At 26.8% G+C, this 25753-nt stretch overlaps 1 protein-coding gene across 3 annotated transcripts in view; it reads left to right on the top strand.

Annotated features, from left to right (window-relative positions):
• The first annotated feature begins 11362 nt into the window (after positions 1-11362).
• Positions 11363-25753, top strand: part of LOC142231542 (uncharacterized) — a 30830-nt gene continuing 16439 nt past the window's right edge. Inside the window, exons 1-3 of one of the 3 annotated variants that reach the window (XM_075302173.1) lie at positions 11363-11502; positions 16302-16405; positions 20614-20737. In XM_075302173.1, coding sequence (XP_075158288.1) covers positions 20716-20737 — 22 coding nt within the window. In that variant the 5' untranslated portion in view covers positions 11363-11502; positions 16302-16405; positions 20614-20715. Of the gene's footprint in view, positions 11503-16301; positions 16435-20613; positions 20738-25753 lie in introns of all 3 variants that reach the window. The other 2 variants (XM_075302174.1, XM_075302176.1) reach the window with 2 other exon arrangements.

Below are 25753 nucleotides of genomic sequence, written 5' to 3'. Positions count from 1 at the left end.
TTATTAAAATTCAAATAAAAAAAAAAGATTTTTTATTGAAAAAAATTTAATAATCAAATTTTGAGAAAAATAATCAAATTTTGAAAATTGTTTTATATATTAAATGATTTTATAATTTTTTTAAAAATATTGAATAGTAGATATTTTCATTATAAAAAAAATCGATTTTCTCAAAATTCGATTATTAATTTTTTTAATAAATTATAAAAACATTTAATATATATATAAAAAAACGATTTTTTAGGATTTCGAATAATCGATTTTATTAAAATTCAAATATAAAAACATTTAATATATATTTAAAAAATCGATTTTTTTAGGATTTCGAAAAATCGATTTTATTAAAATTCAAATATCGATTATTTCAATATTTGAAAAAAATCGATTTTATCAAAATTCGATTATTAAATATTTTTGAAACCCCACTCGATTTTTCTTTTTTCAAATAATGAAATCAATATTTGAATTTTAAGAAAATCGATATTTTCAAATTCCAAAAAAAAAACGATTTTTTATTGAAAAAAATTTAATAATCAAATTTTAAGAATTTTTTTTTTTCAAATACTGAAATTGAAAATTGTTTTATATATTAAATGATTTTATATTATATTTTCTCAAAATTTGATTATTAATTTTTTTTAATAAATTATAAAAACATTTAATATATATATAAAAAAAAACGATTTTTTAGGATTTCGGAAAATCGATTTTATTAAAATTCAAATATCGATTTCAATAGTTAAAAATAAACATCGTTTTTTTGTAATTCTAATAACTATTAACTATTTTTTAATGAAATCATTCAATATATGCATATATAAAAGTATTTTTTTTTTTTTTGATTTGAAGAAAATCGATTTTCTTAAAATTCGAATATCGATTGATCTTTGCTCCCCTTTACTATATACCATGATTGGTTTTTGGTTTTGAAGAACATTTTTTTTGGATTTGAAGAAAATCGATTTTCTTTAAATTCGAATATCGATTGATCTTTGCTCCCCTTTACTATAGACCATAATTAGTTCGCTTGAAATATGTCTCCCTTAATGTGGCTTTCTTGTTATAAGGGAAAAGCATCTTGGATTTTTTTTTCGTTTATTTTCTTCTTATTAAAGAAGAACTTGCCTAAAATCTTATGTGGTTAAGGTTAATAGATTATTATTAATATTAAGTCCTAGCATATATACATTTATGTATATATGTAAATATTATTACTTGAGAATGTGCAAAACTATACACATAAGAAAAATTGTGTGAGGCTTATGGGCATAGTTTTGTAAGATTTTTATTTTATTTTGTAAAATTCAAATAATATTTCACAATTATGTTTAGATCCATAACTATAATAAAAAAATGAATTTATGTTATTTTTGTTTTTTATATATATCTAAATGTTTTCTATGAAAACTTTCTGTTAAGTTTTCCCCGCTAGAGTATATATGTTTCCAAACAAAAATATGTTAAGGTTAATACAATAATATTAAAAAATCACCTAACTTTAAATTAAAACAAAAAAAAACAATAAGTAAATTAATAAATATACAGGGTAGATGATACGAAGATGGTCATTACAATTTCATTGTTTTTTAATGAAATTGTATTATTTTTTCATTCATTAACTTTTGCTTTTTAGCATTAGCGAATCGAAATTGTTGGAAAATTATTAATTAGCAATTTTAGTATAAAAAACAATTTTAATTTCTTATGGCCTTTATGGGTCAACTCAAATCCATATGTTGGAGATATTTGGAATTTTTTTTGTACTTTCCATTAAAAGAAAATGGATTCTGAATTTTTTTTCCGTGTGATATGAGTCCACAAAAAAAAATATTTTTACATATTTCTAACACTCCCAGTCATCTAGCCTGTATAAAGTTAATATTCTTTATTTTCATCCATTAAGGCAAACATGGACATTTCCTAATCAATAAAAAAAAACAAATGCTTGCCAATATAAACAAACATATAAAATAAAAAGATTTCATTCTTTTGTTTAATGGATATAAAAGAGAGACTAATCAAAAAATAAAAAAAGAAAACCAAATATTCAAATAAGGAAATGTATTTAAAAACAAAATCCCTAATAACAGAACTGAATGAAAAAAAACAGAAAGATTTAAAAAAAACTCCCCCAACTAAGTTTCTTTGTGTAATAATAAATAAATAAAAAAAAAATATATATATATTTTAAATAGCATCAAAGTATATTCTTACTCATAATATTCTAAACTAAAATTATTATGTAGTTATACAAAAAAAAAAAATAAATAAATAAATGGTTGAACAAATTAGCTGATTAGATCTGTAAAAAACTATATTCTCATTTACATATAAAAATTATGTTTTGTGAAGTGAAATTGATTTTCTTTTTTTTTTATTTCCTAAAATCTTATGTGTATATATTCAACATTTTTTATTTGTAATAAATTTTCCTAACTTTAAGGAAAAACACAACTAAAGAACTGCTTAAACATTTTTTTTAGAATTTTACCAAATTACCTTTATATTGATAAGAATTAATACTAAGTCTATTATATATCTGTAATTAGTCCAAATCCTAAAAAAAAAATAAAAAGAAATAAAATTTCTTGATATTCCAAGTCTTTCTACTATAAAGATACATTTATACTACTTGTATATATATAAATATCCTCTTCATAGCCCATAAAATGTCTTCATTATTAATTCGATAATTCTTTGTATATTAAAACTTTTACAAAGTTTTTTTTTTGTTTTTATAATTTAGTTTCTATTATATTTTGTTTTAAAAAAATATATATATTTAATCCTCAAACTCATCCTTTATAGAGATATGCGTTATTATTTGCATTTTTTTATTTATATGCATAAACATAAATAACCTATTATCAAATGTGTATTTAACTTAAAATAAACTGAAAAAAATGTAAGAAAAACAAAAAACAAAAATATTATTAAATATAATTAGCTTAAAGGAGTATTATTAATATTTAAAATTTAATAAAAATGAAAATAAAAAATACGGAATGAAATTGAACAATCCACAAATATCAAAAGCTATAAGCTTTTCGTATATTTCTTGGAAGAAAATAAATAAATAAATAAAACATCAAGAAAAATGTTCCAAAAATATATAAAAAAATGGAAATTCTTAAATAAAATAATAAATATACCAAAAAAAAATTACTTTGTTTTCTTTTTATATATAACCCAAGATTCTTGCTAGGGGCAGAAAAAATTGTTAAAACTGTTAACATTTCTAATTTCTAAACCCTAAAACATAGAAAACGGTATTCCGTCGCGGATTTTGCCCTTCCCATAAGAAACAGATTTTCCCCAACGTAAACATGTGCTCGACTATTGCTATGGTTATATTTATACACGCTTAAGAAACCAGCCTATTTTTCTAAAGCGATGGATGGTATTATTAAAAAAAAAACCGGAATGACTGGTTCACCTAGGTTTTTTACAAAATGGACAACAGGATTCCTATAGAAATAAAATTTTTACAAAATTTCATATAGATATAAAATATTGACAAACACTTTCTATAGAAATAAAATTTTTAATAAAATTTTCTATAAAATAAAATTTTTAACAAAATTTTCTATAGAAATAAAATTTTGACAAAATTGTTTATAATAATAAAATTTTTCTATAGATATAAAGTTTTGGCAAAATTTTCTATAGAAATAAAATTTTTGGCCAAATTTTCTATAGAAATAAAATTTTGACAAATTTTTCTATAGAAATAAAATTTTTGTAAAATTTTCGATAAAAATAAAATTTGTACAAAATTTTCTATAGAAACAAAATTTTGACAAAATTTTCTATAGAAATAAAATTTTGACAAAAACTTCTATAGAAATAATATTTTGACAGAATTTTCTATAGATATAAAATTTTAGCAAAATATTCTATAGAAATTAAATTTGTACAAAATTTCCTATAGACATAAAATATTGCCAAAAATTTTCTATAGAAATAAAATGTTTAAAAAAATTTTCTATAGAAACAAAATTTTGGCAAAATTTCCTATAGAAATAAAATTTTGACAAAATTGTTTATAATAATAAAATCTTTCTATAGAAATAAAACTTTAACAAAATTTTCTATAGAAATAAAATTTTTGGCCAAATTTTCTATAGAAATAAAATTTTGACAAAATTTTCTATAGATATAAAATTTTTACAAAATTTCCTATAGAAATAAAATTTGTTCAAAATTTCCGATAGATATAAAATATTGACAAAAATTTTCTATGGAAATAAAATGTTGACAAAATTTTCTACAGAAATAAAATTTTGACAAAATTTTCTATAGAAAGAAAATTTTGACAAATTTTTCTATAGAAATAAAATTTTTGTAAAATTTCAATAAAAATAAAATTTGTACAAAATTTTCCATAGAAACAAAATTTTGACAAAATTTTCTATAGAAATAACATTTTGACAAAAACTTCTATAGAAATAATATTTTGACAGAATTTTCTATAAAATAAAATGTTTATCAAAATTTTCTATAAAATAACATTTTTAGCAAAATTTTCAATAGAAATAAAATTTTTGACAAAATTTTTGCAAAATTTTCGATAAAAATAAAATTTGAACAAAATTTTCTATAGAAATCAAGTTTTTACAGAAATTTTTGCAAAATTTTCGATAAAAATAAAATTTGAACAAAATTTTCTATAGACATCAAATTTTGACAGAATTTTCTATAGAAACAAAATTTTGACAAAATTTCCTATAGAAATAAAATTTGGACAAAATCTTCTATAGAAATAAAATTTTGACAGAATTTTCTATAAAAAAATTCAGCAAAATTTTCTATAGAAATAAAGAAAAAACATTTTAACAAATTTTTCTGTAGAAATAAAATTTGTACAAAATTTCCTATAGAAATAAAATTTGTAAAAAATTTCCTATAGATATAAAATATTGACAAAAATTTTCTATAAAGAAATAAAATGTTGACAAAATTTTCTATAGAAATAAAATTTTGACAAAATTTTCTATAGAAATAAAATTTTGACAAAATTTTCTGTAGAAAGAAAATTTTGAAAAATTTTTCTATAGAAATAAAGTTTTTGTAAAATTTTCGATAAAATAAAATTTGAACAAAATTTTCTATAGAAATAAAATTTTGACAAAATCTTCTATAGAAATAAAATTTTGACAGAATTTTCTATAAAATAAAATTTTTAGCAAAATTTTCTTAGAAATAACATTTTTAGCAAAATTTTCTATAGAAATAAAATTTTGACAAAATTTTCTATAGATATAAAATTTTTACAAAATTTCCTACAGAAATAAAATTTGTACAAAATTTCCTATAGATATAAAAATATTGACAAAAATTTTCTATAGAAACAAAATGTTGACAAAATTTTCTATAGAAATAAAATTTTTACAAAATTTTCTGTAGAAATAAAATTTTGACAAAATTTTCTATAGAAAGAAAATTTTGACAAATTTTTCTATAGAAATAAAATTTTTGTAAAATTTTCGATAAAAATAAAATTTGTACAAAATTTTCTATAGAAACAAAATTTTGACAAAATTTCCTATAGAAATAAAATTTTGACAAAATTGCTTATAATAATAAAATCTTTCAATAGAAATAAAATTTTAACAAAATTTTCTATAGAAATAAAATTTGGACAAAATTTTCTATAGATATAAAATTTTAACAAAATTTCCTATAAAAATAAAATTTGTACAAAATTTCCTATAGATATAAAATATTGACAAAAATTTTCTATAGAAATAAAATGTTGACAAAATTTTCTATAGAAATAAAATTTTGACAAAATTTTCTATAGAAAGAAAATTTTGACAAATTTTTCTATAGAAATAAAATTTTTGTAAAATTTCAATAAAAATAAAATTTGGACAAAATTTTCTATAGATATAAAATTTTTACAAAATTTCCTATAGAAATAAAATTTGTACAAAATTTCCTATAGATATAAAATATTGACAAAAATTTTCTATAGAAATAAAATGTTGACAAAATTTTCTATAGAAATAAAATTTTGACAAAATTTTCTATAGAAAGAAAATTTTGACAAATTTTTCTATAGAAATAAAATTTTTGTAAAATTTCAATAAAAACAAAGTTTGTACAAAATTTTCCATAGAAACAAAATTTTGACAAAATTTTCTATAGAAATAACATTTTGACAAAAACTTCTATAGAAATAATATTTTGACAGAATTTTCTATAAAATAAAATTTTTAGCAAAATTTTCTATAAAATAACATTTTTAGCAAAATTTTCTATAGAAATAAAATTTTTGACAAAATTTTTGCAAAATTTTCGAAAAAAAAAATGTTGACAGAATTTTCTATAGAAACAAAATTTTGACAAAATTTTCTATAGAAATAAAATTTTGACAAAATCTATAGAAATAAAATTTTTAGCAAAATTTTCTATAAAATAAAATTTTTAGCAAAATTTTCTATAGAAATAAAATTTTTGCAAATTTTCGATAAAAATAAAATTTGAACAAAATTTTCTATAGAAATCAAATTTTGACAGAATTTTCTATAGAAACAAAATTTTGACAAAATTTTCTATAGAAATAAAATTTTGATAGAATTTTTTTTTAAATAAATTTTTTAGCACAATTTTCTATAAAATAAAATTTTTAGCAAAATTTTCTATAGAAATAAAATTAAAAAAAAAATTCTATAGAAAAAAAATTTTAGCAAAATTTTCTGTAGAAGTAAAATTTTGACAAAATTTTCTATAGAAATAAAATTTGTGACAACATTTTCTATAGAAAAAAAATTTTGACAACATTTTCTATAGAGATAAAATTTTTAGCAAAATTTTCTATAGATATAAAATGTTGACAAAAATATATTTTTTGCAAAAATAGAAATAATTTTTTTGCAAAATTTTCGATAAAAATAAAATTTGAAAAAAAAAATCTATAGAAATAAAATGTTGACAGAATTTTCTATAGAAACAAAATTTTGACAAAATTTTCTATAGAAATAAAATTTTGAGAAAATTTTCTATAGAAATATAATTTTCTTTAGAAATAAAATTTTAACAAAATTGTCTTTGCTAGAACAATAAGATTTTTTACATAATTTTCTATAGAAATAGAATTTTGAAAAATAAGATGTTTTTGTTTGGTAGAAATAATTTTTTGTTTGGTATAGGAATAAAATTTTACAAAATAGAATTTTTTGTTTGGTAGTTTTTTTTTTGTAAAATTTTCTCCAAATTAGATTATAATTAGATTATTTTTGGCTCGAGTGACAACCGTGGTCCAACTGCCTATAATTGACATAAAATTTGCCATTTTACATTGAGACACAAAAAAAACGAAACACCGGTTCTAGCGATCCAACGAAAAAGGGATTTTCGACAAAACCGATAATCGTAACACAATAAAAACAATTTATGAAGAAAATGTCTTGTATTTGCCCAATCGGATGAAATTTGCTCTTCCATGAAGGTCCGAATGTCAAATCTTTATGTGGTTGCTACCTGCATCCTACGGCATTGTGATGGATACAATTTGCTACGAAAGGATCGCACAAGAAGTGGAAGTTGTGGCCTGGCTTTCATATTACACCGTTCCGTGCAATATTGACCTATCCCGCTTGCGCCAGACAGCCGCCAGCGCCCGTGACCCGTATATGGAATGTATGGGGGTAGTAGTCAAGTCTGGGGCTGCCGAGATAGAGATATACAATGTGTATATACCGCCGGTTGATAGCTGTGCTCCAGCTTATAGCCCAAAAATTGAGTGGCTGTTGTGCGGGCATAACCGATTTGTTCTGGGAGACTATAATGCCCACAACGAACTTTGGCATTCTTTTCTAGGTAATGACCACAGAGGCATAGCTTTGGCAGAGCAGATAGATGACTCCACATTTTGCACCGTGAACGAAGAGGCCCCACGAGAATTATGGGTGATTACAGCAGTTCGCCAGATATATCTTTAGCGTCACCTGGTCTCATAAATGACGTATCCTGGCAACCCGTCATTTCACTGGTATCAGATCACCATCCCATAATTCTCACCATTAACCGACATTCCTATTTCGGAACCTCTGAACGCCGGACTTTTATCAACCAAAAGAAAGCCAACTGGGAAGGCTTCAGAGAATACACAGATCGCAGCTTCAGTGAGCTCTCGTCCCCTCCCATGTTCATGTTGCCCAGAGGGCGTTCCGGGACATCATCAACGCAGCAGCCGCTCGCTTCATTTCAACTGGTCGAATTGCCCAAGTGAGGTCCAACTTCCCAGCCGAAGCAGCAAGACTCGCAGACGAGCGTGATGAATGCCGTCGTGCTAACCCTGCTGATCCTAGAATCAGGGAACTGAATCTAGAGATTAGTAAAATAGTCGACGAGCACAAGCGGAACACTTGGTTAGAGCACCTGAAGCAATGTAACCTAGGCACAGGAACAGGTAAATTGTGGTCAACAGTGAGAGCCCTCTCGAACCCCGCTACTAGGGATGATGGTATTTCAGTCACCTTTGGCGACGTGACAGTGACTATTCCGAAGAGGTGCGCCACATTATTCAACCGACTGTTTGTCGAGCACCCCGCGAGTGATAAAGCGGTAAACAACGCAGTGGCTCAAGTGTGGACTCCGCAGACTAGTGATACGCAGTGGAATAACATACAAACCTGCCAGAACGCTACCCGTAGAACTGCGACTGGGTGCCTCCGCAGCACACCTCTGGATTACCTTTATGTGGAGACAAAGATTATCCCTGCGCGAAGACACAACTACATGTTGTCAAAGCACTATCTCCTGGGTTGTTATCGCAGTAATCATCCAAACCACCATCTCATGGATACACAACCACCACCCAGGAACATAAGGGTTGATATACATCATCTAGAGCGCGAGATCCAGCGCTACAAAAGAGAGCCTCTAGATCAAGCAGCGTACCAGGCAGGTCTAAACAGGATTCATGAGGATACTGTAGCTGAAGCGGTGAGAAGCTACAAGGTTAATCCTGTTCTCGGAGTCCGACCACCGCCCATAGCACTGGAGGAAAGAGACCCCCCAAGGTGATTGATAGCAGCGTAGCTGACGTATGTCCAATTTGCAACCAAGGGCCACACGACACGCGTCATCTTTTCTCTAGCCCAACTAAATCAACCCGACTTACCACCAGATCACTCTGGACACACCACACCTTAGTCGCAGAGTTCCTCGATATGGCTACAAGCTGAAATACTAATGCGTATAACATAAAAATGGATGAAATCACAATAAACTGTTACAACAACAACAACATAGAAATACAATTTTTGGCAAAATTTTCTATAGAAATAAAATTTTGACAAAAAAGTATGAGAAAAGAGGCACATCCAAAGGGGGAGTTACATCACCTTTTCTTTGAAAATTTTCTATAAACAGTCATTTCTTCAGAAAGAAGAAATGAAAATTTCAGACACCATTAGAGATATTAAACAGAGAGTCTTCCAGATGATAGAGAAAATGGCGAAGGTCTAGGGGGTAAATCCTGCTAAAAGAGATATACAGCCGAGAAGCCAAATTTCCCACGGTTACGCCCATCGCTGGGCATTGGGACGTACATCCGTCTGTTGAAATAACGTTAAGTTCCGAACGAACTGTAGCTGAAGCGGTGAGAAGCTACAAGGTTAATCCTGTTCCCGGAGTCTGACCACGGGCAATAGGAATGGAGGAAAGAGACCTCCCACGGTGATTGATAGCAGCGTAGCTGACGTATGTCCAATTTGCAACCAAGGGCCACACGACACGCGTCATCTTTTCTCTAGCCCAACTAAATCAACCCGACTTACAACCAGATCACTCTGGACACACCCCACCTTAGTCGCAGAGTTCCTCGATATGGCTACAAGCTGAAATACTAATGCGTATAAATAAAAATGGATTAAATCACAATAAACGGTTACAACAACAACAACATAGAAATAAAATTTTTGGCAAAATTTTCTATAGAAATAAAATGTTGACAAAAAAGTATGAGAAAAGAGGCACATCCAAAGGGGGAGTTACATCACCTTTTATTTGAAAATTTTCTATAAACAGTCTTTTTCATTTCTTCAGAAAGAAGATATGAAATTTCCAGACACCATTAGAGATATTAAACAGGGAGGCTTCCAGATGATAGAGAAAATGGCGAAGTCTCTATCATCTGCTAAAAGAGAATTAGCCATATACAGCCGAGAAGCTAAAATCCCACGGTTACGCCCATCGCTGGGCATTGGGACGTACATCCGTCTGTTGAAATAACGTTAAGTTCCGAACGAACCGTATCCATCGGGTCCATCCGGTACAAAGAATCCGCCGCCGTGGGATTTTATTTCTATAGAAAATTTTGCCAAAATTTTATTTCTATAGAAAATTTTGTCAAAATTTTATTCTGAAGAAAATGTTGGCAAAATTTTATTTCTATGGAAAATTTTGGTCAAAAGTTTATTTCTATAACAAAAATTTTGTAAAATTTTATTTCTATAGAAAGTTTTGTCAAAATTTTACTTCTATAGAAAATTTTGTCAAAAATTTATTTCAATGGGAAATTTTGTCAAAATTTTATTTCTATAGAAAATTTTGTCAAAAATTTATTTCTATAGAAAATACTGTAAAAATTTTATTTCTATAGAAAATTTGTAAGGAGTAATATTTTGAAATTTCTACCAAAACGTAAAAAATTAAACAAACAATAAAAAATCGACCATTCTTGATAGAATTCTACCAACTGTGGCGACCGTATAAAGGTAAGCCACCGTGGTGCAATGGTTAGCATGCCCGCCTTGCATACACAAGGTCGTGGGTTCGATTCCTGGTTCGACCGAACACCAAAAAGTTTTTCAGCGGTGGATTATCCCACCTCAGTAATGCTGGTGACATTTCTGAGGGTTTCGACTCTAAAAAGAAGGTCCCTTGTCATTGAGCTTAACATGGAATCGGGCAGCACTCAGTGATAAGAGAGAAGTTCACCAATGTGGTATCACAATGGATTGAATAGTCTAAGTGAGCCTGGTACATCGGGCTGCCACATAACCTAACCTAACCTAAGTACTACGTTCGGTTTTCGAGTTGAAATTTTTTTGGTTACTTTATTAAAAGATTTCAATACAAAGCAGATAAATTAACTAAATTGATGCGCAGTTTTTTTCTCCAGATTTCGGCAAGACTTTACAGGATTATGTTTGTTTTCATTTATAATTTTGATTATATCAGGAAATGTAATCGCGAAAATAAAGTGATTTACTACTCGGATACTATGTCATCCACCTTAATAAATGAACAGACCTTATGTCGCCAGACGCTAGGCTGCTTGTTTAGGTTGTTAAGTATAATTCTACAACATGACGCCGTTAATAATTTTCTTCACGGCTGCGTTCTCTCGTTGAGAGTTGAGTAATTGCAAATTAACCCTCGTTGAGAAAAGTTGTCAAATTTCAAGTTTTCTGAGTTTTTTTTAGTAATTCGTGCATAAAATACAAACTTTATAAGTGTGATATTGCGAAAAGTTGACCAACGTAAAAGGTAAATAATGTAGGATTTCATAAAATATAGAAAAAAATCTCTTTGTTATCTACGGGTATCTTGGTGGTCTAAATTGAGGTTAGAGTGGATTTGGATTGGTGCAATTTTGATTCGTGTGGTTGCTTGCTTTGCTGGTAGCTTTCAAGACTTGGCGAATAATGAATCGTCGTGTATAAATATATATGCGCATATATATGTATGTGCACATAACCAGAATTAACAAACAAAATGACGTGGAACCCTCAAATTGCATAAACTTTGGAAACAAGACAATATAGTTCCATCATTAAAGATGCACTTTTCATTGACTATATTGTTGGTCATATGTGCAAATTTTTCGATATATACATACCATAGTTTATATATGCTGCCTATTATTTTGTGGCAAAAGGGCAAGCACCTTTCAAACATGAAAGTTTAGTGATTTATACATTATTTCTGTTGTTGTTGTTGTTGTTTTTATTATCATATCACTTGGTTGTTGTCAAAGAAGGCGGAGAGGCATGGGGGACTACTATAACAACCGATTCGATAGCAGGCAGCTATTGTGGTTTGTGTGTATACTACCGATTTTGATTTTAATGTTCTTGGTGAAGGGATGTCAATCCATGAACTTAAAGAATCAACTCATCCTCTTAGCAACTAAAATAATGGCTTGCCACGATTTAATTAGAATATGTATAGGGGAACTATAACAAAGTCTGTAATTCATTATGAACAAGAGATTTTCCTGATTCAGCGTTTAGCTATAAATGCATACGTTCGAAACTAATGAGCAAAAAAATCTATAATCGTAAATAGACGTATACGGATATTTAGAATTTAATGGACCCCTATGGGAATTGGAGAATTTACCTTTTAAGACAATGGGAATGTCTAGGTTTTCTTCTAGAAATCCTCAATAATAGGGAAATTATAATTGCGTAAATGGACCTTGAAACCGTTTCAGAGCTTAGCTTTTTTAAACCAGTGTTTGAGCATAATTTGAGTTCGTTCCTCTATAGTGTAGTCAAAATCCCCAAAAAATAGACTTACAATGCAGACAAAGTACATACTTTTTGCCGATCGAATTCCGAAAACAGATTAATAGGGCAAAAACGGGCTTGTCTTCTTGGCTAAATGCGGAAAAGATCTAATTCCTCTATTCAACCCATAAATTAACCCATTTAGCCACCATGGTGCAATAATTGGCATGTCAGCCTTGCATACATAGTGTGGAATTGTGGAACGGTGGTTTATCCCCACCCAGCAGTGTTGCCATTATTCGGGATTTCCCACCAAATTGGTGGTGAATTTTCATAAATGTCGGGTATTTTTATGGGTATCTTTTCGAAATCCATTAAGTGTAATAAATCGGGTTTGCCATAATTTATTTTGGGGGCTCAAGCGCTAATTTATAATTTTACTCAGCTGAGTTAAGACATTTTTTTTACAATTATGAAATCGTTTCGTGAGTATCGAGCCTAAATCTTGCCCTGTTGTCGGTGTTCATCGCTGATTTGGGGAATATATTTCATAAATATAGAAATGATAAAGATGGTTCACCTTCATAACATATGTATCTACCACCTATATAAAAATGTTCGTCTATAAATGTCAGAATTGCTCGGTGCTGCAATGTGTTGCCCTATTCTTTACGCATTTTTTCTCAGTCTTTCGACTGAAACTGTATGAATATTTCAATGCTTGATGTCGAATTTATTTCACTTCCTATATCTTTTGTGAGGATTGTGAATGGGCTAATCTCTGTTCTTTAGTATTTTTTTTTTGTCGCTAACACGGGCTTATTTACTAGTTATTTATAGATTTTTTTCTACTACTTGAATTATTTCAGTGTATTAGATTTGGGAAACCGGTTGTGATGTGTATTTATTTATTTGTAAGGACTTTAATTTAATTTTTTTTTATTCTGAAGACTATGGTTAGGATTTATTACTGTGTAATACAATATCTGGGCCACTAGGCCTTTGCATGAATAAATAAATTGAATATTGAATGAATAAATAAAGAAAAAAATACATGGCCTAGAACTCCCATTTCTTTTGGAAGACAGTTGTCTGTGTTTCGAAATCTTGATCTTATTGCAGCTGACAATAAATTGTATACTTTTACCAATTTTTAAATCACTACCAATAATCCACCGCAGAGCCTTTTTCTTTATTCTTTCCATAAAAACTTGTCAAAAATATATTGGGGAACTTTGTGAGGAAATTTAATTTAAATAATCCAAAGAAGAGCCCATTTCTTTATTTTTTTTGCATAAAAACTTGTCAAAAATATATTGGGGAACTTTGTGTGGAATTTTGATTTAAATTGGGGATTTTTGGGGACGAAAGCGTCATTATTTTTGGGGAGAAGAGTCAGAAAAATAGACACAATGCCACTAAGTAATGCTGGCGATATTTCTGAGTGTTTCAAAGCTTCTCTAAGTGGTGTCACTGAAAAGTGGAACCCCCTTCGGACTAGGCTATAAAAATGAGCTCCTTTGCCATTCAGCTAAACTTGGAATCGGCCAGTACTTTGTGATAAGACAGAAATTCACAAATGTGGTATCACAATGACCTGAATAGTCTAAGTGAGCTTGATATAAGACATGCCAGCCTTGCATATACAAGGTCTTGGGCTCGATTCCAGCTTCGACCTAACACCAAAAAGTTTATCAGCGGTGGATTATCCCACCTCAGTAATGCTGGTGACACTTCTGAGTGTTTCAAAGCTTCTCTAAAAGGTTTCACTGCAATGTGGAATGCCGTTCGGACTCGGCTATAAAAAGTAGGTCCCTTGTCATTGAGCTTAACGTGGAATCGGGCAGCGCTCAGTAATAAGAGAGAAGTCCACCAATGTTGTATCACAAAGGACTGAATAGTCTAAGTGAGCCTGATAAATCGGGCTGTCACCTAACCTTTAAAATTCGGTTTTTTGCTGCGTTATTGGTACATCAGCTTGTGTCCAAATAGAGGAATTCTGCGACTAACAACCTGTTTCTGTGTTTCAAATGAGCTCTATCGACCGACTGAAATGCATAAAAACAGCTGATTTTTGGTTTGTTTGTTTCTATTCCAATCGATCGATAAAGCTCGTTCGACATATAGAAACAGGCTGTTAGTCGCCATTGAATGCATATGGGATACACGTCAGACACGCTGCTGTCAATCACTGATAAATAGTAATTAAATCGACTGCACTTGCCTGATTTTAGTTGGGTCGAAACTACATTGGTTTGCCGTGGAAGATCTCTTTTTCTTCGACACTGTGGTCACACCGCACAATTGCTTTATATATCATTGGAAGTCAACAATATTTCTTTGTTCGTACCCTATGTGCTACTCCGGAGCTAATCAAAAATATCAGCGGTGTGTTCAGATGACTTAAAAAGCTTATAGAAGTGACACCGAATATCTTTGGAGCAGTTTATTGTCGGAATAGTCACGCCATCGACTCAAACAGTCTGTGCATTTCTGCTGTCCATATAGGCAATCCTTGTTGGTGTAAAGAATGTTTTGCATCTTCCCTCTATTTTGCCTTGTCTTCATCTATAGAATGGACTTGCGTCTTAATTCAAATAATTCTGTAGGCACTTGACGAAGATATACCACCATGTTCGGATATTCGGAATCGCAAATAGTAAAATTTTCGTTTGCCCACATTTTCTTGGGCATAAATATAGTTAAAATTTGGCAATATAGTTCTCTTAATGAAAAGATCAAATTCATATTGAATTGAAATCCGACAGTATCTCAATTTTTTGTTGTTGTAAGAAAAATATATTCTTGCAATTTGCCATTCCCAATGTCAGAACATGGGGGATAAACTTACTTACCAGCCCATGGGGGGATAAACTTACTTACCCGGTGCTTTATATATACAAGACCAATGTATATACAAGACCAATGTACCCAAATACTTCTGGTAAAAAATAAAATTTCGAACGCACTAGGGATCGAAAAGTCGAAAATCCATCTTTCGTCTAATCGACTTTTAACTGGAAAATTGCGAATCGTCGAATAGTCAGTCGACTTTTTCAAAATTTTGGAAAATTTAAAATCTCGAAAAGTCAACTTTTCATAACATTGAGATAATCGAATGATCAAAAGTCGATTTTTTAATGTTGTATACAAACGCTAAGACAAAAAACAAAAATGTTTTTTTTTTGCGTTTTTTTCTCTTATTAATGTTGAGGATATTTCGGAATTAAAAAAGGAGGCCCTCTGCTCTGAGCAAAGAAAGATCTCGTTGATAAGAACTTACATTACAATTGGTATCATATTTATAGTGATCGAAAAAATTATTTTTAATCCTAAACCGGTGGAACTTACCCAACCCAAGCCTAAATTGCAATCCTGGAAGATCCAGATATACAAATGTAAACCTCATCATTGAGTTAAAGAAGAGAATCGGTCTGTTTTTTTTTTTAGTGAAAGAAATATCAAACCTAGTACAAATTTTTCCTTTCCTTAATAATTTTTGATGGAGAGTCATTACACTGGATTTAATATCCTACCTTATAATAGAGAACGCAGGCGAAAATTGTTCCCTTATCAAACTGAACCATCTCTATCCGCTCTCTATCTTATTTTTATTTCGATGGCGATTACAACAAACAAACCACAGAAAAGATTTTGTCGATTGAATTGGTTATTAACAATTTTATACATTTTATTTCCTATACATTAAAATAAACAATCATCTTTCTCTTCATATTGTTTTATAAAAACATAAAATTGTAATCCATATATAAATTATCTACTACGTATATTTTATTTTCCCTTATTTTTCTTCTTTTTTTTGTTTCTTTTCAGTTGATATATTTTTGTTATTTACATTCTCATCCACATACACACAAAAGCCTTTTGTGGTGCTTTGTGCAAGGAAAAAAACAAAAACAAGAAAGAAAAGACAAAACGTAAGGAAACCAGAAAATATTTCCATAACGTATGTTATATACAACAAAAAGAAAGTTGTTTGTTTGAATACAGAATTTACTTTTATTAAATGTGATATTTAAAATTATATTTATATACCATTCAATTGTTATTGTTGTAAAATTAATCTTTACGAGCAGACAAGGAACAAGAGAGTAATTTTATATATTGGAGGAATTTGTGTTCTATATTAATGATAAGATTTTTATATCGTTTATTTATTTGTAAATATAGGTAGATTCTGGCATTACTTGTTTCCCCATTATTAGGTACAAAGTAAATTGTTCCCTTAATGGATGATACATTGATTAAAGCGACTCTCCAAATTCACGGTTGCCACTTGAGCCAAAAATAATTTACCACATATTGGAGAACATTTTACCAAAAAGTACCAAACAAAATATGTATATAACATTTCACAATTTTATTTCTATGGAAAATTTTGTCAAAATTATATTTCTTTAGAAAATATTGTCAAATTTTTATTTTTATAGTAAATTTTGTCAAAATTTTATTTCTATAGAAAATTTTGTCAAAATTTTATTTCTATAGAAAATTTTGTCAAAATTTTATTTCTATAGAAAATTTTGTGAAAATTTTATTTCTATAGAAAATTTTGTCAAAATTTTATTTCTAAGAAAATTTTGTCAAAATTTTATTTCTATAGAAAATTTTGTCAAAATTTTATTTCTATAGAAAATTTTCGTCAAAATTTTATTTCTATAGAAAATTTTGTCAAAATTTTATTTCTATAGGAAATTTTGTCAAAATTTTATTTCTATAGAAAATTTTGTCAAAATTTTATTTCTATAGAAAATTTTGTCAAAATTTTATTTCTATAGAAAATTTCGTCAAAATTTTATTTCTATAGAAAATTTTGTCAAAATTTTATTTCTATAGAAAATTTTCAAATTTTTATTTCTATAGAACATTTTGTCAAAATTTTATTTCTATAGAAAATTTTGTCAAAATTTTATTTCTATAGAAAATTTTGTCAAAATTTTATTTCTATAGAAAATTTTGTCAAAATTTTATTTCTATAGAAAATTTTGTCAAAATTTTGTTTCTATAGAAAATTTTGTCAAAATTTTATTTCTATAGAAAATTTTGTCAAAATTTTATTTCTATAGAAAATTTTCAAATTTTTATTTCTATAGAACATTTTGTCAAAATTTTATTTCTATAGAAAATTTTGTCAAAATTTTATTTCTATAGAAAATTTTGTCAAAATTTTATTTCTATAGAAAATTTTGTCAAAATTTTATTTCTATAGAAAATTTTGTCAAAATTTTATTTCTATAGAAAATTTTGTCAAAATTTTATTTCTATAGACAATTTTGTCAAAATTTTATTTCTATAGAAAAAATTGTCAAAATTTTATTTCTATAGAAAATTTTATCAAAATGTTATTTCTATAGAAATATTCTCAAAATGTTATTTCTATAGAAAATTTTTTCAAAATTTGATTTCTATAGAAAATGTTGTCAAAATTTTATTTCTATAGAAAATTTTCTGAACATTTTATTTCTATAGAAATATTCTCAAAATTTTATCTCTATAGAAAATTTTTTCAAACCTTTATTTCTATGAAAATTTTCTCAAAATTGTATTTCTATAGAAAATTTTGTCAAAATTTTATTTCTATAGAAAATTTTGTCAAAATTTTATTTCTATAGAAAATTTTGTCAAAATTTTATTTCTATAGAAAATTTTGTCAAAATTTTATTTCTATAGAAAATTTTCTGAAAATTTTATTTCTATAGAAAATTTTGTCAAAATTTTATTTCTATAGAAAATTTTGTCAAAATTTTATTTCTATAGAAAATTTTGTCAAAAATTTATTTTTATAGAAAATTTTCAAATTTTTATTTCTATAGAACATTTTGTCAAAATTTTATTTCTATAGAAAATTTTGTCAAAATTTTATTTCTATAGAAAATTTTGTCAAAATTTTATTTCTATAGAAAATTTTGTCAAAATTTTATTTCTATAGAAAATTTTGTCAAAATTTTATTTCTATAGAAAATTTTGTCAAAATTTTATTTCTATAGACAATTTTGTCAAAATTTTATTTCTATAGAAAAAATTGTCAAAATTTTATTTCTATAGAAAATTTTATCAAAATGTTATTTCTATAGAAATATTCTCAAAATGTTATTTCTATAGAAAATTTTTTTCAAAATTTGATTTCTATAGAAAATGTTGTCAAAATCTTATTTCTATAGAAAATTTTCTGAACATTTTATTTCTATAGAAATATTCTCAAAATTTTATCTCTATAGAAAATTTTTTCAAACCTTTATTTCTATGAAAATTTTCTCAAAATTGTATTTCTATAGAAAATTTTGTCAAAATTTTATTTCTATAGAAAATTTTGTCAAAATTTTATTTCTATAGAAAATTTTGTCAAAATTTTATTTCTATAGAAAATTTTCTGAAAATTTTATTTCTATAGAAAATTTTGTCAAAATTTTATTTCTATAGAAAATTTTGTCAAAATTTTATTTCTATAGAAAATTTTGTCAAAAATTTATTTTTATAGAAAATTTTCAAATTTTTATTTCTATAGAACATTTTGTCAAAATTTTATTTCTATAGAAAATTTTGTCAAAATTTTATTTCTATAGAAAATTTTGTCAAAATTTTATTTCTATAGAAAATTTTGTCAAAATTTTATTTCTATAGACAATTTTGTCAAAATTTTATTTCTATAGAAAAAATTGTCAAAATTTTATTTCTATAGAAAATTTTATCAAAATGTTATTTCTATAGAAATATTCTCAAAATGTTATTTCTATAGAAAATTTTTTCAAAATTTGATTTCTATAGAAAATGTTGTCAAAATTTTATTTCTATAGAAAATTTTCTGAACATTTTATTTCTATAGAAATATTCTCAAAATTTTATCTCTATAGAAAATTTTTTCAAACCTTTATTTCTATGAAAATTTTCTCAAAATTGTATTTCTATAGAAAATTTTGTCAAAATTTTATTTCTATAGAAAATTTTGTCAAAATTTTATTTCTATAGAAAATTTTGTCAAAATTTTATTTCTATAGAAAATTTTGTCAAAATTTTATTTCTATAGAAAATTTTCTGAAAATTTTATTTCTATAGAAAATTTTGTCAAAATTTTATTTCTATAGAAAATTTTGTCAAAAATTTATTTTTATAGAAAATTTTGTCAAAATTTTATTTCTATAGAAAATTTTATCAAAATTTTATTTTTAAATATCAGAACAAATAAAAGTCACTGGTGTTAGATTTGGAGAATGCGGTGGATGCGAATGATATTCGAAATCCAATTCTGTGATAGATGCAACTGTTTTCACAGAAATCGAACAATTCCCTAAGATATTGAAAATTTTTGAATATTTTCGTCAGCAAAAACCTCTTTTGAAAGCGTTCGCCATTTTTTTTTTATGGTGCAATGGTTAGCATGCCCGCCTTGCATAAAAAAAGGTTGTGGGTTCGATTCCTGCTTCGACCGAACACCAAACAGTTTTTCAGCGGTGGATTATCCCACCTTGGTGATGCTGGTAAGATTTCTGAGGGTTTCAAAGCTTCTCTAAGTGGTTTTACTCCAATGTGGAACGCCGTTCGGACTCGGCTATAAAAAGGAGGTTCCTTGTCATTGAGCTTAACGTGGAATCGGGCAGCACTCAGTGATAAGAGAGAAGTTCACCAATGTGGTATCACAATGGACTGAATAGGCTATGTGAGCCTGATACATCGGGCTGCCACCTAACCTAACCTAACCTTTTATGGAAACCGTCATCAAGCAATGTTTTTTAGGCCTAATCTCTTCCTTCAAAAAAAAAAAACAATATTTTTCAACGATATTAAAATCTCTTTGAATCCACACTTTTACTACAATAGAACTATCAGAATTATTTATTGTTCAACATATTCCTTTCTGGTACGATACGGATGGAAACAGGGTCCTAAATGTTTGTCCCAGACTGTTTACCGGTCCTGGGGTTGATCCATTTCCCGTAGGGCAACTACAAATTTGTGAGTCAGTCATTGAACTTTGCGATAGAAATTTTGTGCTGACCTTGGCCAATTGAAGTTTTAGTTTATAGCATAGCTTTATGATCATTATTTATTTATTGTTTATAATTACTCAAAATATTTTATTATATAATATTTCTTTTTAATAATTAACGTTTTTCTCTATATTCTACAGCAAAAGCTTAAGCTTTTAATTTTCTGTTATTGCCATCTCTATTTTCTAACTTACCGAGTGGATTATTTGGCGCACCCCAAGCAGGGGAACATATTGTTTTATATGACTTTTGAAAGAATTTTAGGTAAGTAACAATATAGTCTTGAAAATTTTCGGTAATTTAGAAAAAAAAGATATTCGGAGAATATTTTCGAGAATATTACTAGGTTTTTATCTGGTGTAAATTTTGACAAAATTTTCTATAGAAATAAAATTTTAACAAAATTTTCTATAGAAATAAAATTTTAACAAAATTTTCTATAGAAATAAAATTTTCTATAGAAATAAAATTTTGACAAAATGTTTTATAGAAATAAAATTTAGACAAAATTTTCTATAGAAATAAAATGTTGACAAAATTTTCTATAGAAATAAAATTTGGACTAAATTTTCTATAAAAATAAATTTTTAACAAAATTTTCTATAGAAATAAAATTTTGACAAAATTTTTTATAGAAATAAAATTTTGACAAAATTTTGATAAAACTTTATGTAGAAATAAAATTGGAAGAAAATTTTCTATTAAAATAAAATTTTGATAAAATTTTATGTAGAAATAAAATTGTAAGAAAATTTTCTATATAAATAAAATTTTAAGAAAATTTTCTATAGAAATAAAATTTTAAGAAAATTTTCTATAGAAATAAAATGTTGACGGGAATTTTCTATAGAAATAAAGTTTTAACGAAAATTTTCTATAGAAATAAAGTTTTGACGAAAATTTTCTATAGAAATAACATTTTGACAAAATTTTCTATAGAATAAAAAATTTTGACAAAATTTTCTATAGAATAAAAAATTTTGACAAGATTTTCTATAGAAAAAAAAATTTTGACAAAATTTTCTATAGAATAAAAAATTTTGACAAAATTTTCTATCGAATAAAAAATTTTGACAAAATTTTCTATAGAAATAAAATTTTGACAAAATTTCTATAGAAATAAAATTTTGACAAAATTTTCTATAGAAATAAAATGTTGACAAAATTTTCTGTAGAAATAAAATTTTGACAAAATTTTCTATAGAAATAAAATTTTGACAAAATTTTCTGTAGAAATAAAATTGTAAGAAAATTTTCTATGGAAATAAAATTTTGAGAAAATTTTCTATAGAAATAAAATAATGACAAAATTTTCTTTAGAAATAAAATGTTGACGGAAATTTTCTATAAAGGGTGATTCTTTTGAGGTTAGGATTTTCATGCATTAGTATTTGACAGATCACGTGGGATTTCAGACATGGTGTCAAAGAGAAAGATGCTCAGTATGCTTTGACATTTCATCATGAATAGACTTACTAACGAGCCACAACGTCGAATTTTCAGTGAATGGGCCCTAGAAAAGTTGGCAGAAAATCCGCTTTTTTATCGACAAATTTTGTTCAGCGATGACGCTCATTTCTGGTTGAATGGCTACGTAAATAAGCAAAATTGCCGCATTTGGAGTGAAGAGCAACCAGAAGCCGTTCAAGAACTGCCCATGCATCCCGGAAAATGCACTGTTTGGTGTGGTTTGTACGCTGGTGGAATCATTGGACCGTATTTTTTCAAAGAAGCTGTTGGACGCAACGTTACGGTGAATGGCGATCGCTATCGTTCGATGCTAACAAACTTTTTGTTGCCAAAAATGGAAGAACTGAACTTGGTTGACATGTGGTTTCAACAAGATGGCGCTACATGCCACACAGCTCGCGATTCTATGGCCATTTTGAGGGAAAACTTCGGAGAACAATTCATCTCAAGAAATGGACCGGTAAGTTGGCCACCAAGATCATGCGATTTGACGCCTTTAGACTATTTTTTGTGGGGCTACGTCAAGTCTAAAGTCTACAGAAATAAGCCAGCAACTATTCCAGCTTTGGAAGACAACATTTCCGAAGAAATTCGGGCTATTCCGGCCGAAATGCTCGAAAAAGTTGCCCAAAATTGGACTTTCCGAATGGACCACCTAAGACGCAGCCGCGGTCAACATTTAAATGAAATTATCTTCAAAAAGTAAATGTCATGGACCAATCTAACGTTTCAAATAAAGAACCGATGAGATTTTGCAAATTTTATGCGTTTTTTTTTTAAAAAAAGTTATCAAGCTCTTAACAAATCACCCGTTAGAAATAAAATTGTACGAAAATTTTCTATGGAAATAAAATTTTGACAAAATTTTCTATGGAAATACAATTTTGACAAAATTTTCTATAGAAATAAAATGTTAACAAAATTTTCTTTAGAAATAAAAAGTTGACAGTTGGAAATTTTGTAATGAAAAAAAAAATTTTTGACAAAATTTTCTATTAAAATAAAATTTTGACAACATTTTCTATAGAAATAAAATTTTGACAAAATTTTCTATAGAAATAAAATTTTGACAAAATTTTCTATAGAAATAAAATGTTGACAAAATTTTCTATAGAAATAAAATGTTGACAAAATTTTCTATAGAAATAAAATGTTGACAAAATTTTCTATAGAAATAAAATGTTGACAAAATTTTCTAAAGAAATTTAATTTTGACAAAATAAAATGCTGACAAAATTTTCTATAGAATAAAAAATGTTGACAAAATTTTCTATGGAATAAAAAATTTTGACAAAATTTTCTACAGAAATAAAATTTTGACAAAATTTTCTGTAGAAATAAAATTTTGGCAAAATTTTCTTTAGAAATAAAATTTTGACAAAATTTTCTATAGAAATAAGATTTTGACAAAATTTTCTGTAGAAATAAAAATTTGACAAAATTTTCTATAGATATAAAATTTTGACAAAATTTGCTATAGAAATAAAATTGTGAAAAAATTTTCCATAAAGTAAAAAATTTTGACAAAATTTTTTATAAAAATAGAATTTTGACATTTTTTATAGAAAAAAAAGAGGAATGGGATCTTGAAGCAAAAAATATATGATCAACGATAAGAACAGGAATTGCCTAATGCTTATGTTGTGTTCTTATTATTTGACATTCTTTCACAATATTACAATTTGTCCCATTATGATATCTAGCCCCAGATTAAAAAAACTAAGATTTGATGTTATCACGTGTTTAGTTTAAAGATAAAGCACGTGCACAATCTAGATAAAAGCTAAGGCACATTTCTATATCACATTTTCCTACAAAAACCTGCTTAAAGTATATAAAACAATTTGACGTCATTTTCAATTTGATCTAAAGTCGTTATTTATGGTAAACCACCAATTATACGAACTCTTAATAATATGAAATAAAAGTGTAGTAAAAAAATAAATAAAACCAACAAACACAAGTGTTGTTGCCAACAACACATCATCGTCATCATCATTAACGCAAGAATACGACGTATGTGTGTTCCTATTTTTATGTACATAGAACATTCATTGAAATTAAAAAAAAAAGTGTAGACGTATCTATTTCAAAAACCATCTATTCATCACGTACCTTTTTTGTACATACATATACACAACGTACTAACTTAGGGAAAAAGTCTCGTAAACTTTTCATCATCTAAAAACCTCAACCTTGAATTTATTTGTGCACAAAATGAGACGCCATATAGGTAAAAAATAGAAAACTAAATTGGAATCTAACATAGAAGAGTGAAAACAAAATTTACATTAGCATCATAATTTCGCACGTTGTGGGATGATAAATTGTGTTTTTTGTTTTGTTTTTGTGTTTTTTTTTTAATTAGTTTTTTGTTTGTTGTTTCTAAAGAAAGATAGAATATTTGGTAGCTTGATATTTGCTTGTTATCAATTTTGCAAATTTACATAGAAACAAGAAACAGCTAAAGTCTTGCAAACGCATAACCACATTTGACAAGGTGAAATATTTATAAGTAGCTCTAAACAGAAAACTGAATTGGAAGTGAATATGATTTTGGATATACGAAAGACTTTTTTTCGGGATTTGCAAAAAGAAAAAACATACAATATAACCATTTAACTTTGACAGTTAAAAGAACTTGACAAAATTTTCTATAGAAATAGAATTTTGACACTATTTTATATAGAAATAGAATTTTGACAAAAATTTTTATAGAAATAAAATTTTGACAAAATTTTCTATAGAAATAAAATTTTGTTGTTTTTTATTTCAGCTTAAAACCATACATTGACTAAACTACAAGAGTAGCTTAACCAACAGAGGAAAAGAATGTTTGTCAAATTTATTTGGGCAAAGCCCTATAGACTGCAAGATGGTTGGATGGACGCACGTTTCGGAATTACCACATTCCTCATCAGCATCCTCTACTTGCAGCAAAACTATCAACCAATTATCAGAATAAATTCAGGCAGTTTATTAAACCCAACAAAAACCACACTTGAACCCTCCGAAAAAAGGTTTTACATTGATAGCCGGCTTATGCCGAAATAAATTCGAAACAAACATATCTCTTTTCCTAATTTTGACAAAATTTTCTATAGAAATAAAATTTTTATAAAATTTTCTATAGAAATACAATTTTGTCAAAATTTTCTATAGAAATAAAATTTTGACAAAATTGTCTATATAAATAAAATTTTGACAAAATTTTCTATAGAAATAAAATTTTGACAAAATTTTCTATAGAAATAAAATTTTGACAAAATTTTCTATAGAAATAACATTTTGACAAAATTTTCTATAGAAATAAAAGTTTGACAAAATTTTCTACAGAAATAAAATTTTGACAAAATGTTCTATAGAAATAAAATTTTGACAGAAATAAAATTTTGACAAAATTTTCTATAGAAATAAAATTTTGACAAAATTTTCTATAGAAATAAAATTTTGACAAAATCTTTTATAGCAATAAAATTTTGACAAAATTGTCTATAGGAATAAAATTTTGACAAAATTTTCTATAGAAATATAATTTTGACAAAATTTTCTATAGAAATAAAATTTTGATAAAATTTTCTATAGAAATAAAATTTTGACAAAATTTTTTATAGAAATAAAATTTTGACAAAATTTTCTATAGAAATAAAATTTTGACAAAATTTTCTATAGAAATAAAATTTTGACAAAATTTTCTATAGAAATAAAATTGTGACAAAATTTTTTATAGAAATAAAATTGTGAGAAATTTTTTATAGAAATAAAATTTTGACAAAATTTTCTATGGAAAAAAAAATTTGACAAAATTTT

This window comes from Haematobia irritans, chromosome 3 (assembly GCF_050003625.1).
Source record: "Haematobia irritans isolate KBUSLIRL chromosome 3, ASM5000362v1, whole genome shotgun sequence".
NCBI classification, from domain to species: Eukaryota; Metazoa; Arthropoda; class Insecta; order Diptera; family Muscidae; genus Haematobia; species Haematobia irritans.
This window is presented reverse-complemented; position numbering and strand designations above follow the sequence as displayed.